The following is a 16,192-nucleotide window of genomic DNA, read 5'->3' as shown; positions in this document are numbered from 1 at the left end:
GCTTCCCCCTCTTCTTTCACCTCTTGGTATATTTCCGACACCTTGCCCTCCCCGACCCATACCCCCGAGATCACCCTATCTTGAACTTCTTGTGCCGGGTGCAACGGAAATTCCCTCACCTGTCGCCTCACAAAAGCCCTCACCTGCATATATCTAAATACATTTCCCAGGGGTAACTCAAATTTCTCCTCCAGTGCCCCTAGGCTCGCAAATGTCCCGTCAATGAACAGGTCCCCCATTCTTCTTATTCTCGCCCGATGCCAGCCTTGGAATCCCCCGTCCATCTTCCCCGGGACAAACCGGTGGTTACCCCTGATCGGGGACCACACCGATGCTCCCATTGCACCCCTGTGCCTTCTCCACTGGCCCCAGATCCTTAGTGTTGCCGCCACCACCGGGCTTGTGGTGTATTTTGTCGGCGAGAGCGGCAGCGGTGCCGTTACCAACGCCCCCAGGCTCGTTCCTTTACAGGACGCCATCTCCATCCTCTTCCATGCTGCCCCCTCTCCCTCCATGACCCACTTGCGGATCATCGCCACATTTGCTGCCCAGTCGTAACTCCCTAGGTTTGGCAAAGCCAACCCTCCTCGGTCCCTGTTGTGTTCCAACAACCCTCTCCTAACCCTCGGGGTCTTATTTGCCCACACATGCCCCATAATACTCCTACCTACTCTCTTGAAAAAGCCCTTGGTGATCACGATGGGCAGGCACTAAAACACGAACAAAAACCTCGGAAGGACCACCATTTTGACCGACTGCACCCTACCCGTCAACGAGAGTGGGAGCATGTCCCATCTTTTAAAATCCTCCTCCATTTGCTCCACCACCCTCGTCAAATTCAGTTTATGTAGGGCCCACCAACTTCTGGCTATCTGGATCCCCAGATACCGAAAACTCCTCTCCGCCCTCCTCAGCGGTAGGTCCCCTATCCCTCTTTCTTGGTCCCCTGCCTGTAATACAAAAAGCTCACTCTTCTCTACATTAAGCTTGTAGCTCGAGAACTCTCCAAACTCCTTCAGAGTCTGCATGACCTCCACCATCCCCTCCATTGGGTCCACCACGTATAGCAGCAGGTCATCCGCATATAGCGATATCCGATGCTCCTCTCCCCCGCGGACTATTCCCCTCCATTTCTGAGACTCCCTAAGTGATATGGCCAAGGGTTCGATCGCCAATGCAAACAACAGGGGGGACAGGGGGCACCCCTGTCTCGTCCCTCGGTACAGCCGAAAGTACTCCGACCTCCGCCGGTTCGTCACTACACTCGCCACCGGGATGCTGTAAAGGAGCTTAACCCATCTAATAAACCCTCCCCCGAACCTGCGCAATACCTCCCAGAGGTACTCCCACTCTACTCGGTCAAAGGCTTTTTCCGCGTCCATAGCTGCCACTATCTCCGCCTCTCCCTCCTCCGATGTCATCATTATCACGTTTAAGAGCTGCCGCACATTGGTATTTAACTGCCTGCCCTTTACAAATCTCGTTTGGTCCTCGTGAATCACCCCCGGGACACAGTCCCCAATCCTAGTGGCCAGTACCTTCGCCAATAGCTTAGCATCCACATTGAGGAGCTGTACGATCCACATTGCAGTGGATCCTTGTCTCGCTTTAGAATCAACGAGATTGTCACCTCCGACATTGTCTGGGGCAGGGTTCCCTCCTCTCTTGCCTCGTTGAAGGTCCTCACTAGTAGCGGGGCCAGCAGGTCCACATATTTTCTATAGAACTCCACCGGGAACCCGTCCGGCCCCGGGGCCTTCCCCGCCTGCATGCTCCCCAAACCCTTACTCAACTCCTCCAACCCAATTGGTGCCCCCAAACCAACCGCCTCCTGCTCCTCCACCCTCGGGAACCCCAGCTGGTCCAGGAATCGCCTCATCCCCCCTTCCCCCCCTGGGGGCTGGGATCTGTACAGCTATTCATAGAAGTCCTTGAATACCTTATTTATTTTCGTTGCACTTCGAACCGTGGCTCCCCTTCCATCTTTGATTCCCCCCCATTTCCCTCGCTGCCGCCCTCTTACGGAGCTGGTGCGTCAGCATCCGACTAGCCTTTTCCCCGTACTCGTAAGTCGCCTTCCTCCACTGTGCCTCCGCCTTGCCCGTGGTCAGCAGGTCAAACTCCGTCTGGAGCAGTCGCTTTTCCCCAAGTAATCTTTCCTCCGGGGCCTCTGCGTATCCCCTGTCCACTCGCAAGATCTCCCCCACTAACCTCTCCCTTTCCCTTTCCATTCCCTCTGTCTTCTCCCTATGAGCCCTGATGGAGATCAGCTCTCCCCTGATCACCGCCTTCAACGCCTCCCATACCACCCCCACTCGCACCTCCCCGGTCGTTGACCTCCAAGTACCTTTCAATACACCCCCCCACCTTCCCACACACCACCTCATCGGCCAGCAGTCCCACATCCAGCCTCCACAGCGGGCGTTGGTCCCTCTCCTTTCCCAGCTCCAGTTCCACCCAGTGCGGGGCATGGACCGAAACGGCTATGGCTGAATACTCCGTCCCCTCCACTCGCGGGATGAGCACCCTGCCCAGAACAAAGAAATCTATCCGGGAGTAAGCCTTATGCACGTGGGAGAAAAAAGAAAATTCCCTGGCCTGCGGTCTTGCAAGCCTCCATGGGTCCACTCCCCCCATCTGATCCATAAATCCCCTAAGTACCTTGGCCGCCGCCGGCCTCCTTCCCATCCTTGTCTGGAGCGGTCCAGTGCTGGGTCCAGCACTGTATTGAAGTCCCCTCCCATTATCAGTCCTCCTACCTCCAGGTCCGGAATGCGCCCCAACATGCGCTTCATAACTCCCGCATCATCCCAGTTCGGGGTGTATACATTTACCAACACCACCCACGTCCCTTGCAACCTACCACTCACCATCACATATCTCCCTCCATTATCCGCTACGATAGTCTTGGCCTCAAATGACACGCTTTCCCACCAGAATTGCCACCCCTCTATTTTTTGCGTCCAATCCCGAGTGAAATACCTGTCCTACCCATCCCTTTCTTAACCTGACCTGGTCCGCCACCTTCAGGTGTGTCTCTTGGAGCATTGCCACGTTTGCCTTCAGTCACTTCAAGTGCGCGAACACTCGAGCCACCTTCACCGCCCGTTCAGGCCCCTCACGTTCCACATTATCAGCCGGATTGGAGGGACTCTCACCCCTCGTCCCGCCGACTAGCCATCTCCTTTTCTGGGCCAGTCCCTTGTCCGCGTCTCCCTCACTCTCCAGTCCCCCAGCCGGGGGACCCCCGTCCCAGCCACCTCTTCTGTGTCCCGTTCTCTTTCGGCCAGTGCAGCAGCAACCCTTCCCCCCCCCGCTAGATCCCCGTCTAGCTTTTTTGCTCCCCCCATATCCCTCCCGTAAGTCAGCTGACACCTGCTGACCCCGGCTTCCCCCGCCATCCCTTTGACTCCCCCGTGTGGGAATCTCCCAATCAATGTACATTCCTTTGCTCCCCTTCCCGCCTTTCTTGCCGCGCGCGGGAAAGACAACCCCACGCTTTCCAAAGCCTGCCCCGCCCCCATGGCGCAGCTCCTGTCGTGGCCTTGTCCCTCTCCCCCAGCCCATATAGCATTTCCTGCGCGTGGTTAACCCCCTATGTACAACAACCATCATACTTCAACACTCAAACACCCCTCTCCCACACAAACCCTCAATTAGAGTCCAATTTCTCAGCTAGTATAAAGGTCCACGCCTCTTCGGGCGTTTCGAAGTAGTGGTGTTGGCCATTATGTGTAACCCACAGTCGTGCTGGCTGCAACATTCCAAATTTCACTCCTTTCCGACGCAGCACCGCTTTGGCCCGGTTGAAACCCACTCTCCGCTTAGCAACCTCCGTGCTCCAGTCCGGGTATATTCTGATCTCCGCATTGTCCCACTTGCTGCTCGTTCCTTCTTGGCCCATTTCAGGACCCTCTCTCAGTCTGTAAACCGGTGAAATCTCACCACCATCGCCCTTGGCGGCTCTTTTGCCTTGGGCTTCCTCGCTAGCACTCGGTGCGCCTCATCCAGCTCCAGCAATCCCGGGGGGGCACCCATCTGCGTCCCGATCATTGTGCCGGCATATGCCGCGGCATCGGCCCCCTCCACTCCTTCTGGGAGTCCCAGGGTCCTCAAGTTGTTTCTCCTTGATCTGTTCTCCAGGTCTTCGAGTCTTCCCGCCCACGTCTTGTGCAGCGCCTTGTGCCGCTCCACTCTCTCCGCCAGGCCCACGAGCTCGTCGTTCTCACTCACTTTTTCCTGGATCTTCACCTCTTGGGCTTTCTGGGTTGCTCCAAGTCTTTCAATCATTGCCAGTATAGGCGCCACCATCTCCTTACGCAGCTCCTCGAAGCAGCACTTGATGGACTCTTTCATCTCCTCTCTGTCCGCGGGCGCCGCCATTTTGCTTTTTTCTTCTTTCTTCTCCCGCTGCTCCAGGGCCGCTTTTTTCACCGTTTCGCTGCGGGTCCGATCCATGCAGGTTAGTAGGGGACCTTTCTCCTTCCTTCCCCACGGGTTGGTTTTTAAAAAAAAAGTGCCGTTGGGGCTCCGTTAGCGGGCCCAAAAGTCCGTATTCGCGGGAGCTGCCGAATCACGCGGCTTAGCTCCGCATCGCCGCAACCCGGAAGTCAGTCCTGGGGAAAATTGATGTACAGAGAGATCTGGGAGTTCAGGTCCATTGTACCCTGAAGGTGGCAACGCAGGTCGATAAGAGTGGTCAAAAAGGCATACAGCATGCTTGCCTTCATCAGATGGGGTATTGAGTACAAGAGTCGGCAGGTCATGTTACAGTTGTACAGGACTTTGGTTAGGCCACATTTGGAATACTGCATGCAGTTCTGGTCGCCACATTACCAGAAGGATGTGGATGCTTTAGAGAGGGTGCAGAGCAGGTTCACCAGGATGTTGCCTGGTATGGAGGGTGCTAGCTATGAAGAAAGGTTGAGTAGATTAGGATTGTTTTCGTTGGAAAGATGGAAGTTGAGGGGGGACCTGATTGAGGTCTACAAAATTATGAGGGGTATGGACAGGGTGGATAGCAACAAGCTTTTTCCAAGAGTGGGGGTGTCAATTACAAGGGGTCACGATTTCAAGGTGAGAGGTGGAAAGTTTAAGGGAGATGTGAGTGGAAAGTTTTTTTTACGCAGAGGGTGGTGGGTGCCTGGAACGCTTTGCCAGCGGAGGTGGTAGAGGCGGGCACGATAGCATCATTTAAGATGCATCTGAACGGGCGGGGAACAGAGGGAAGTAGATCCTTGGAAAATAGAAGACAGGTTTAGATGAAGGATCTGGATCGGCGCAGGCTGGGAGGACCGAAGGGCCTGTTCCTGTGCTGTAATTTTTTTGTTCTACCATAACCTAACTAGGAAATAGTTCTGTATATTTAAAAAAAAAAGTAATTTTCAGTCATTTAGAATTAGATTACGCAGGCTAGATTGACAACAAAAAATGTTTATTTTTTTGCGGTAAATTCATTTTCAGCTGCATTAATCAAACTTCAACAAGTTACTACACTTAAGCAGATGACAGAATTTTTAAAAAAAAATCTTTTAATTAACTTTGCCCACTTATGCTGGGTCATGGCAGATATTCTGTTTGGCAATATGCAAGTGAGTTCCCATGAAAACTGGGAGGAAATGAAATCTCAAAATCATTGCAATTTTTGGTGTGACATGTGCCAGAATCACCAGCTGCGTCCAAAGATCGATGGCTATTTGATCAGTAATGTAAAGTGACACATTGTACTTTGTGCAGTGGCTACTAAACCTCATGTGGGAACATTTCATTGATAAACAAAGTTAATTTCAATGTTGTCTGAGCAACAAAGAGCAACTTTCCCACAAGGCTGTCCAACCAGCAGTTGAATATTCTTGTGTTTCTTTCCAAGGCTGTTAAAAAATTGAAACGGCATTTTGAAGAAATAGTTGAAGTAACAAAAGCACCATGTGTCTGAAAAGTGTGGCCTTATAGCACAGCACTACTAAAACTTGTGAATCTGAATTCCAATAATATCCATGTGGGAATCTTGAAGCCTATATGTCACGTCAGTTTGAAATTCTGACTTGGATTGTGCATTGGAATTCTGTGAAAGTAAAATGTTATAGAATTAATTTCCCTATATTGTACAGCAGAAATGTATTCTTTTGATAACAAAAGGAATAAAATAACTCAATTGTTGTCATACTAGAACTAGGCCTAAAACAGAGAGCATTATCAAGAATGAAAAATGAAAATGAAAACTGCTTATTGTCACAAGTAGGCTTCAAATGAAGTTACTGTGAAAAGCCCCTAGTCGCCACATTCCGGCACCTGTTTGGGGAGGCTGATACGGGACCATCTACATGTATGACACTGTGTAGTGTCAAACTGTTAATGGGAGAGTGTTACCATGGTTTACCCAATGTGGGCGATGGCCTATTCATTTGTATGTGAAAGTTTAGAGTACACAATTAATTGAGTGCCCTTAAAGATGAGACAATGCAGAATATATAAGTGCCATTTCAAAACAACAAGGTCAATGGATGGGATGTCTCAGGCAGGTTAATAAATGTCCTTTAAGCACTGTGGACCAAACATCCACGTCAGCTTGGTTTGAAATGAAATCAATTACAGGAGGGCTCAACACAATTCTGGCATGTGAAATTCAAGAACTAACACCAAATTAATTATTGAATTAGCTGCCTTACTGAGAGAGGGCACAAAATAAATTGTGTGGGTAAGTTAAAGAGCACATTTGTACAAATACATTTCGGAAATATTAATGGTGCACCGCGGAAGGCAATTAAACTAACATCCAACCTGTTTTTACCCTTTATCCTGGAGTGGTGTTAAAAGTTGCAAACTAGTTCACTCAATTTGTTCAATTTGAATTATCTGATCATTTTTAAGCACCTAATTCCCACTTTACTGTGTTATTTGCAGTGTTTATTTTCAAATTACCAGATAACCAAATTTATTGTATAATTATCAGGAATAGATGATATTTCATTCTTTAGCAAAAAGAACTCACCTTGGACCACAATAATTCAACAAAATGGAAACAATAATGGGAAAACTGTCAGAGACTGATCAAAGTGGGTGAGCGGAAATGAATCTAGATTCTGTGTTGAATTTCTTTTCTTGGACAGAATTAAATCCAAGTTATCGTCGCTGATTCAGTTGAATACGTGCCATTCAGTACAATAGTTAACAAGCAAAGGTTGCAGAGCAACATTATTACATAGGTTGCAAAGCAACTCTATATTGACCAGTGTGTTTAATGAGTCCAGTAATTACACAACAAAATAAACAAAATCAGTTTGGGTGAACGGTTTAACTGTTTTTGGGCTCGCACGGTGTCAGGGTAGAGGACAAATGCAAGTTTCCGATTTGCACATCAAGTTTGGCAGCCACTTAAACAGTAGTTGACTCAGATTCATGAAAACATTAACACATTTATAATTTAATTTACTCCAGTGTCCAAATGATTGGTTAACAGAATGAAAGAAACATATTCAGGAACACAATGTTTTATTGTGAAGAGTTCAAATAAGTACTCAAGATCATGTGTAAACGAATCAACAAAATATAGCAGACACAAAACTTTGCCAATCTGGGGTTCGAGGTCGAACACACATTAAACATGCAAGTACGGAGTTTATATCATAGAAAACAACAATTTGGTTTATTGTGTCTGTGCTGTGCTTTGCTAGTCCAATCCAAACCTGGGCTCACTAGCCACATTCTACCTATTATTCTGTTATTTGATTTGACCTTAAAACACAATCTCTGCCACAACCACTGCACCATGACCAAGCATTTCGTACTCCAGTAATCCTCTCAGTAAATAAAATTTCCTAGTACCCTCATTTTATTTAGTCCGTTGTGTTCCACTGGTCTCTAATTTCTCCTACTCGTTTTCCACTGCTGGCATCACACTTGTGAATCTCTGCAGTTAGTATATGTCCTTTTTTATAATGCCATTTTTAAGTAACCATGAAAGCTAGATGAAATAGTGGTTGTCAAGCCCCCTACTTTTGTGTTAGAAAAGTTTCCTCCGAAACCTAAGTAAAAGCATTTTTACATAACAAGAACAAAACTGGATCCAGTGTTACTCCAATCCAGGAGACATTCATCCTCATTTCTTGTCCATTATCGATTTTCCGTCTGTGCTGTTACATTTCTTCTTACACCATATCCTTGTAATTTTGCAACAATTCTTGTGAGACAGCCTTACCGAATATTTGTCGGCTAGTCCATACATTTAATTCTAGTACTTTGTCAAATTAGTCAGTTCTTCAAAAATATTCAAATAAATTTAGCAAACACAGCTTGCCTTTAGCAAATGTTTGGTGACTGTCCTTTATAAACATGCGATTTCTAACATGACTTTTATTCTGGATTATGGATTCGAAAAGTTTTTCCACAACTAATATTAACTGGTTCATATAATTACAGATAATGGTGGAAATACTCAATAGTTTCACAGGAAATGTGGAGAGTAATGTTTAATCAGAGTTAATGTTTGATATTGTGCCTCCTTTTAAGGATCAGATGGCTTTAGCAAATTTATCCAAAGAGCTCCATTTATTGGTTTAACCCCTTAGGAATATATTTATTGTACGTTCTATCCATCCTAATTTCCACTGCCAATCTCTTGACCGGTTTGCTCATATTCTGCCCCATCATTGCCCCTGGCAATAATCATGATGATTTTAATCTACATATAAATTGGAAAAATTAGATCGGCAGTTAAGTATTTTGGAGGAGGAGTTCATAGAATACTTTTCGGATAATTTCTTAGAGCAGTATGGTCTGAAACCAACCAGTGAGCAGGGTATATTAGATTTGGTATTGTGTGAAGTGACAGGATTAATTAATGACCTCCGAGCAAAGGCAGCAGTGACTACAACACGATTGAATTTGACTTTTGGCTTGAAAGAGTGAAGAGCAAGTCTTAAGACTAATATTTAAAACTTAAATAAGGGCAATGATGTAGGCATGAAAGCTGAACTAGTTGAAGTGCAGGGACACAAAGCTAGGGCACTGATCAATAGAAAAGCAGTGACAGACTTAAGGAAATATTTCAGAATACACAGAATAAGCATATTCCTATTATAAGGAAAAATGATAAAGGGAGGACAATCTCATAATCTGTGGTTAAGCATAGAAGTTAAAGAAAGCATCAAACTGAAGGAAAAAACATAACTGTGCAAAGGTCACGTGATTGGTCAGAATATAAAGAATGTCAGGGAATGACTAAAAGGTTAATCATGAGAAAGAAATTAGAGTATGTGAAGCTAGTTAGAAATGTAAAAAAGAATAGCATGAGTTCCTATAGGTATCTATCAAGGAAAATGGTAAGTAAAGTGAGCATTAATCCACTAGAGAGTGAGAGTGGGCAATTAATACTAGATAACAAGGAAACAGCGTATTAAATTAACCAGTATTTTGGTTCTGTCTTCACTAAAGATACAAGGACACATTCCAGTAATAGCTGTAAATTAGGAGGTGAAAGGGAGAGGTATTACAATCACTAAGGAAGTGGTCGTGAGAAATCTGATGGAGCTTCAGCCTGACAAGTCTCCGGATCCAGATGGACTTCATCATGCGGGCCTTAAAAGAGGTGGCTAATGAGGCAGTAGATGCGGTGGTATTAATTTTTCAAAATTCATTGGATTCTAGAAAGATTCATCAGACAGGAAAGTAGCAAATGTGACCCCCTCTATTCAACAAGGTAGACTGGCAGAAAACTGAAAACTATGGGCTAGCTAAGCTTGATGTCTGTTGTGGAGAAGGTATTAGAATCATCATTAAGGAGATTATATATAAGTGGGCATTTCGAAAAAGGTCACGGTTACTGCGAAAGCCAACATGGCTTTGTATAATGGAAATCATGTTTAACCAACTTATTAGTTATTTGAAGGAGTAACATGTGCTATGGATAAAGGGGAGCCTGTAGACATACCATACTTAGCATTTGATAAGATACCACATCAAAGGTTACTGCTAAAAATAAAAGTTCATGGTGCAAGGAGTAAAATATTAGCATGGATAGAAGATTGGCTGGCTAGTGGAAAACAGAGTATGCATAAATGGGCCTTTGTCTGATTTACAGGATATGATGAATGGAGACCTGCAGGGTCTGGGAACCTCAACATTTTATAATTTCATCAATGACTTAGATGAGGGAGCTAAGACATGCTAGCTAGATTTGCAGATGACACAAAAATAGGTAGGAAAATATGTCGTGAGAAAGACACGAGGCGCTTGCAGGCGGATGTAGATAGGTTGAGTGAACGGGCAAAAGCCTGGCAGATGGAGTATAACGTTCGGAAAATGTGAAGTTCACTTTGACAGGAAGAATAAAAAGCAGATACTTAAATGGAAAATGACTGAAGAATTCCATGGTGGAGGGATCCAGGTAGTCTAGTGCAAGAGTCATTAAAACCAAGTATGCAGGTACAGTACACAATAAAGAAGGTTCATGGAATGTCAACCTTTATTACAAGAGGAATTAAACATAAAAGTAAGGATGTTTTGCTTCATTGATACCATATCTTGGATACTGTGTGCACTTTTGGCTTCCTTGTTTAAGGAAGGGTGTAAATGTTGGAGGCGGTTCAAAGGAGTTTTACTAGATCGATACTGGAATGAGCAGGTTGTCTTAGGAGGATAGCTTGCACATACGAGTTTCCACTGAAGTTTAGAATTACTTGATTGAAGTATGCCTGAATGGTCTTGACAAGGTGGTCACAGAAAGGATGTTTTCTCTTGTGGGTGAGTCCAGAACTAGGAGGCACGATTTTAAAATTAGGGGTCGCCCTTATGGGACAGAGATGAGAATTCTTTCTCTCAAGAGGAAGTTGTGTGAATTTGGAACTTTGTCTCACAAGGCAGTGGAGGGATGGGTCATTGAATGTTTTTAAGGCAGGGGTAGATCGATTCTTGTGAAGCATTCTTGTTAAGCAAGGGAATCAAAGGTTATCACAGATAGATGGGAATGTGAAATGCGAAACACAAGCAGATCAGCCATGATCCTATTCAATGGAGGAGCAGGCTTGAGGGGCTGAATGGCCTACTCCTGCTCCTTTTTGTATGTTCATATTGATTTGGGTTATGATCACTTACCTCACTAAACATTGCTTTTAACCAGTGAAGCACCCTGACTGTTGACTCGTCATTCCTTTTTTAGACATTGAACCCAGGTTACGGTCAGTAGTTTTCATTTGTTCTCCTGCTTCCACAAAATATATTCTCCCTACTTCATTTTTCAGATGGAAATAAACAGTACTTATTTCTTTGTTGAATTAGAAACATACTTATCTAAGAAACAGGACTGGACCCATTCTAAAAAGCATTCTACACTTAACTATGTGCTATCTTTATTCTAATTATTACTGTCCTATTCCTACATGTCTGTGAACTGTCTGCACAGCTCCCCTTCTATGCCATCTCCATTGTCCGGTGACCCTTTGCCTTTCTAGTTTTAATATAATCCATTTGGGATAGTCTTGTGTTCTGCTCGCATATATAATATAATACTTACTAACCAAGACATTCACAAAGCAAGTCTAATCATGCCTGTGTTGCTGAGACAGACTTCACCCGTTTTTCTTTCAACTTACGGCGCTACACACATCCCTGACGAAAAACAGGTAACTCAGAACAGCTAGCACAAGAGCAGGTCTGTCAAAAGGTATTTGTCCAATTAGATCTAAAGGTACAGAGCAAAATATTAATGAAGTGAAAGAAAAAATAATCAGAAAATGTATAATTAATCATGTAAGTCGGGTCCTTATAGGGGGTCGGGATTGGGGGAGCTGGTGACAACACTGCTTCCGTTTTGTCCCATTGAACCATTCGGGAAGTCCTGTGGTGGTCGCCACGTTGAAGATTTGGAGGCAATTTCGGCAGCACTTTAGGTTGGGAGCGGGGTTGAGGCTGATGTCGATCCGGGGGAATCGTGAATTTGAACCGGGGAGGATGGATGCGAGGTTTCAGGGATGGGAAAAGAGAGGGGTGAAGGATTTGCTTTTGGAGGGGCAGTTCACAAGCTTGGGGGAGTTGAGGGGAAAGTTTGGCTTTCCGCATGAGGAGGGTTTTCGATAAATGCAGGTGCGGGACTTTGCTAGAAAGGTTTTTCTGATTTTCTGATGGTGCCTGCCTCCTCGTTGTTGGAGGAGGTGCTGTCGGTAATGGGGTTGGAGAGTGTGGTCATCTCGGCGAGTTATGGAAGCATTTTGGATGAGGATAAGGTGTATATGGAGGGGGTTAAGGCAGAGTGGGAGGAGGTGTTGGGGATGGTGCTGGTGGATGGATTGGGGTGTGAGGTGCTGCGGAGAGTGAATGCCTCAACCTCGTGTGCGAGGCCGGGGTTGATACAGTTGAAGGTGGTGCACAGGGCGCATTTGCCGAAGTCAAGGATGAGCGGCTGATTGAGGGGGTAGAGGATACTTACAAAAGGTGTGGGAGGGGCCCAGCTAATCATGTGCACATGTTCTGGTCCTGACCGCAGTTGGGGAAATTTTGGGGGTTGTTTTTCAGCACCATGTCGGCGATCCTGCATGTGGATTTGAAGCCGGGTCCGCTGGGGCCATATTCGGGGTGTCAGATCTGCCGGAGTTGCAGACGGGTGCGGGGGTAGATGTTTTAGCCTTTGCCTCATTGATTGCTCGCAGACGGGTTCTTTTGGGGTGAAGGTCAGCTTCTCCACCCTGTGTCTCAGCGTGGCCGGGGGGGATCTAATGCAGTTCTTGCATCTTGAGAAGGTAAAATTTTCCCTAAGGGGGAGGTGAGGGGTTCCACAAGAGATGGGGCTTACTTATTTTGCATTTTGGAGAGCTAGTTACATGGGTGGGTGCATCGTTTATTGTATTTGGGGGTGTAATGTTTTTGTCTTGTTTTGTAAAATGTTAAGAATTTGAATAAATACGTGGCAAAAAAAACTGATCATGTAAATCTTATACTTTACACATTGAAATGAAACATGGGGCCGATTCTCCGGCTGCGTTGAGGCCAGCGCAAATCCCGCTATGTTGGGAGAATGCCGGGAGAGGCGCGAAATAGGATTTGCGCTGGGCACCAAACTGCTTCCGATGCTCATGACCTGCTCCGATTAGCGTGATTTGGCTCACACCCTCACTGGCTATGAACCAGATTAGCATATTTAAATCTTCATTTAAATATACAGGATGAGTGTTAATCTGGAGTCGCCCAGCTCCTGCAATTCCCCCACCCACCGGCGCAAATTACTACTGGACTCCACAAATGGAGAACAGATAGGATGACCACGCTAGGGAGCCGGAAGCTGTTTTAGCGCCCAGGTGATCGGGGACAGGGTAGCCCCTAGCATTGTTAACCTGGCACTGCCAGGGTGGCAGGCTGGCACTGCCAAGGCTTGATGGGGCAGGGCATGGAGAGGAAGGGGTCTTTGGTACCCCCATAGTGAAGTGCTGCTCATCTGGGGGTGGGGATCTCTTTGCCGGCGAGAAGGGGGGGGGGGGCGCGATCGTGTTCTGTAGTGGCCTGTTCTCGGAGGATCCGGTCTTGTCTTTGGATTCTGCACGTCATTATCGGTGCAAATCTCCCCTGGCTGAAGAAAAAAAGACTATGTACGGGAAGATCGAGAGCAGAATCATGCTGGAACAGCCAGCATGATTCGCACCGAAATCGCTGAAAATTACACTTACATTCTTTGGGAGAATTCCACCTATAATTTTCTCAAAACAGTGAAGTGATTGAGAACATTATTGCTTTAAAAAATACCTTGGCCAGGATATCTTGAACTTCTAAGGAGCTTTGTTCTCATGTATAAAGGCATACCTATCTGAATATTGCAACAATGCCAGCTGCACTCAATATTAAGGCCACAGTAGTGATTTTATATTATTTTATATTGTATTCCATTTGGTACAGCTGACTCAACAACAACCTTCAAAAAGCTTCTTAAATGCATTTGAAACTTCTTAAAATCAAGTTACATTTCCTTCTTCATCCAGAAGACAGGAAAGCCTTTGACATCTCGGTAGGGGGTCTCCAACTGGTTCTGTGTCGTGTCTTCTTTCTCCTTAAATGGTTTATGCTCGTCTCCTGGTATATTCGAATGGCAAGGAAACTGGGATAATTGTGGGGGTGGGGGTGGAATAGGAATACAGGTGTCTAACTGCTGAGTGGTTGAGATACACGACACAGGAGCCTGATATTGTCCAGGTTGCGAAGAGCATGTAACGAGAGAAGTGGATGGAGAAGTTATTGACTCATTTGACCGCGAAGATGGGGTGGGATGAAGTGGCGGAGGAGGATTAAGTCCACATATTTGAGCAGATGCAGAAACCGCCGGAGCCGACATTTGTAAAGTGGGGCGAGGGAGAAACTTAAATGGTGGTGAAATAGCTGGAGGATTAGGAGTCGGGATTGTGGTCTGTAAATATGAGCGAGCTGAGGAGGAGTTAGGAGATGTAGGATGTGGAGAAGTTCCTGAGGATACAATACCTGAACAACCTGAAGCTGTCTCTGATGATTGAGAGTGACTGGTATTGCATGAGGGTTGCACAGTAGAACTCAGAGACAGCCTTTCAAGGAATTCCATGTGTACAAATGACGTCATTGACCCTGCATTCTGGACTGGTTTGGTTAACACATATCCCAAGTGGGAATAGAAATGTTGTTTATCATGAGTAGTGAGATACAGAGTCTTGAACCCACGGAGCTGGGCATAGGCCTCTGTGGCCTCCATTAGTTTCCTACCGTAACCCTTGCCCCGGAGCTCCTTAGCAATAACAACTGTCTCCACAAACAAGGCAGTGGGTTTGCCAACTACATGGGAAAGCCTACTGTGGCCCATCAATTGGCCTTTGGTTTCAATCCTCGGGTTGCAGTCATTCTTTGGAGTTCTTATCAACACGAGACATACTGGGAAAGAATTTGAGGATTTCTGGAGCGAATGAATCCGAGATGTTTTGCTCCTCTTCCATTCTTCATTGATTAGGTCTGCACAGGCCTCCACAAACTCGGGACGGTGATGTAGAGGAACTGCTCTCAACTCTTCAGTAATGATCTTCTCACACTAACGGCAATAAAATGTTAGAATTCAATTTAGTGTCTATTCATGTGCTAACATAAAGAATGTCCATCTTTGGGAAAAGACAGCAGGTTGCACTGAAACATTATGTAACCACCGTAGAACAAATGCATTGATCTTTTGTTTGAATATTTTTTATTTGTTCTCTTACACTCCAATTAGACCCTGTGACCTAATGAAAGCCACCATTTTGTCAGTCTTCCTCTAGCTTATTTATAAATACATACCAGCTGGAGGCAAGATCCGAACAATATTGTAAAGTTCTATTTTGATGTTTCAAAAGGGTGTGATAACAGTAAACCATAAAATAGCGGACAACATTAACAGTCAATATAATAGGTGATTAAAGGCTAACAGGATAAACAGTAAAAATAGAACTTACAACAAAATATTTTTTAAGACATTGGAAACTACAAAAACCAACACAAGCCACATGCATCATTACACCCAGACAACAAAAAAGGCCACAGATGAACACTGCAAAACAGCTATGCAAGCAGCGTTGAATTAATACAGTACCAGCAACCACTGAATCAATAAAACTTGTGAGCATGGACACCATTAATAAATATACTACAGAGCATAGTGATGAACTAAAAACAAAGCTAATGGACCAGGCCAGCTGTACAGTAATGAAATGAAGTACATTAAAGCAATAGGCAGCAATGATAAATCAATGTGGGCAGCAACATATTAATGAAGTGAAAAGGGCTAGTGCTGGATAAATAGAAGCGAATGGAATCCAAAGTTGAAGCAACATTTAAAAAAGCTGGGTGGGCAGGTTGGTGGATGGTCTAGTGAGTGGAATAGAACAATATGTCCGGTGGCAGAGCATCCAAACAAAAATGAGTCGAAGAGGAAAAAATAAAGCAAATGTGTGAGATAAAAAGATATGAGTGGGGGGGAATTTTGAAATCAAATGGTATATTAACCTTGATATTAAGAGATTGGAACACAAGAGTGAAGCCGTCTTATAGTAATTGCCTAGGACTTTGAGATTACACCTGGAATTATGGTGGAATTTAATGCACGCCCCAGAGGTGAGTTTGGAGGCCGAGGGTGTGGAGGTGATGTGTACTGAGAGAGGAGGTATGGGATGGAGGTTATGCAGTCTTCCCACCTCCCTCTGGTTGAGCAAGAGGACAAGAG

At 45.5% G+C, this 16,192-nt stretch overlaps 1 protein-coding gene across 10 annotated transcripts in view; it reads right to left on the bottom strand.

The window, feature by feature from the left end:
- The window catches only part of LOC140388530 (hyaluronidase-1-like), a 67,516-nt gene that overhangs the window by 23,047 nt on the left and 28,277 nt on the right, over positions 1-16,192 (bottom strand). For 3 of the 10 annotated variants that reach the window (XR_011934214.1, XR_011934215.1, XR_011934216.1), the window contains exon 3: positions 5,418-6,064. The exons of 6 other annotated variants lie outside the window; for them this stretch is intronic. Coding sequence is in view for 1 of the 4 variants with exons in the window: in XM_072472895.1 (XP_072328996.1) it covers positions 13,940-15,028 (1,089 nt within the window). In the remaining 3 variants the exon portion in view is untranslated. Of the gene's footprint in view, positions 1-5,417; positions 6,065-7,474; positions 15,029-16,192 lie in introns of those variants that run through there. One more of the 10 variants, XM_072472895.1, reaches the window with a different exon arrangement.

This window comes from Scyliorhinus torazame, chromosome 13 (assembly GCF_047496885.1).
Source record: "Scyliorhinus torazame isolate Kashiwa2021f chromosome 13, sScyTor2.1, whole genome shotgun sequence".
In the NCBI taxonomy this organism is placed as follows: Eukaryota; Metazoa; Chordata; class Chondrichthyes; order Carcharhiniformes; family Scyliorhinidae; genus Scyliorhinus; species Scyliorhinus torazame.
This window is presented reverse-complemented; position numbering and strand designations above follow the sequence as displayed.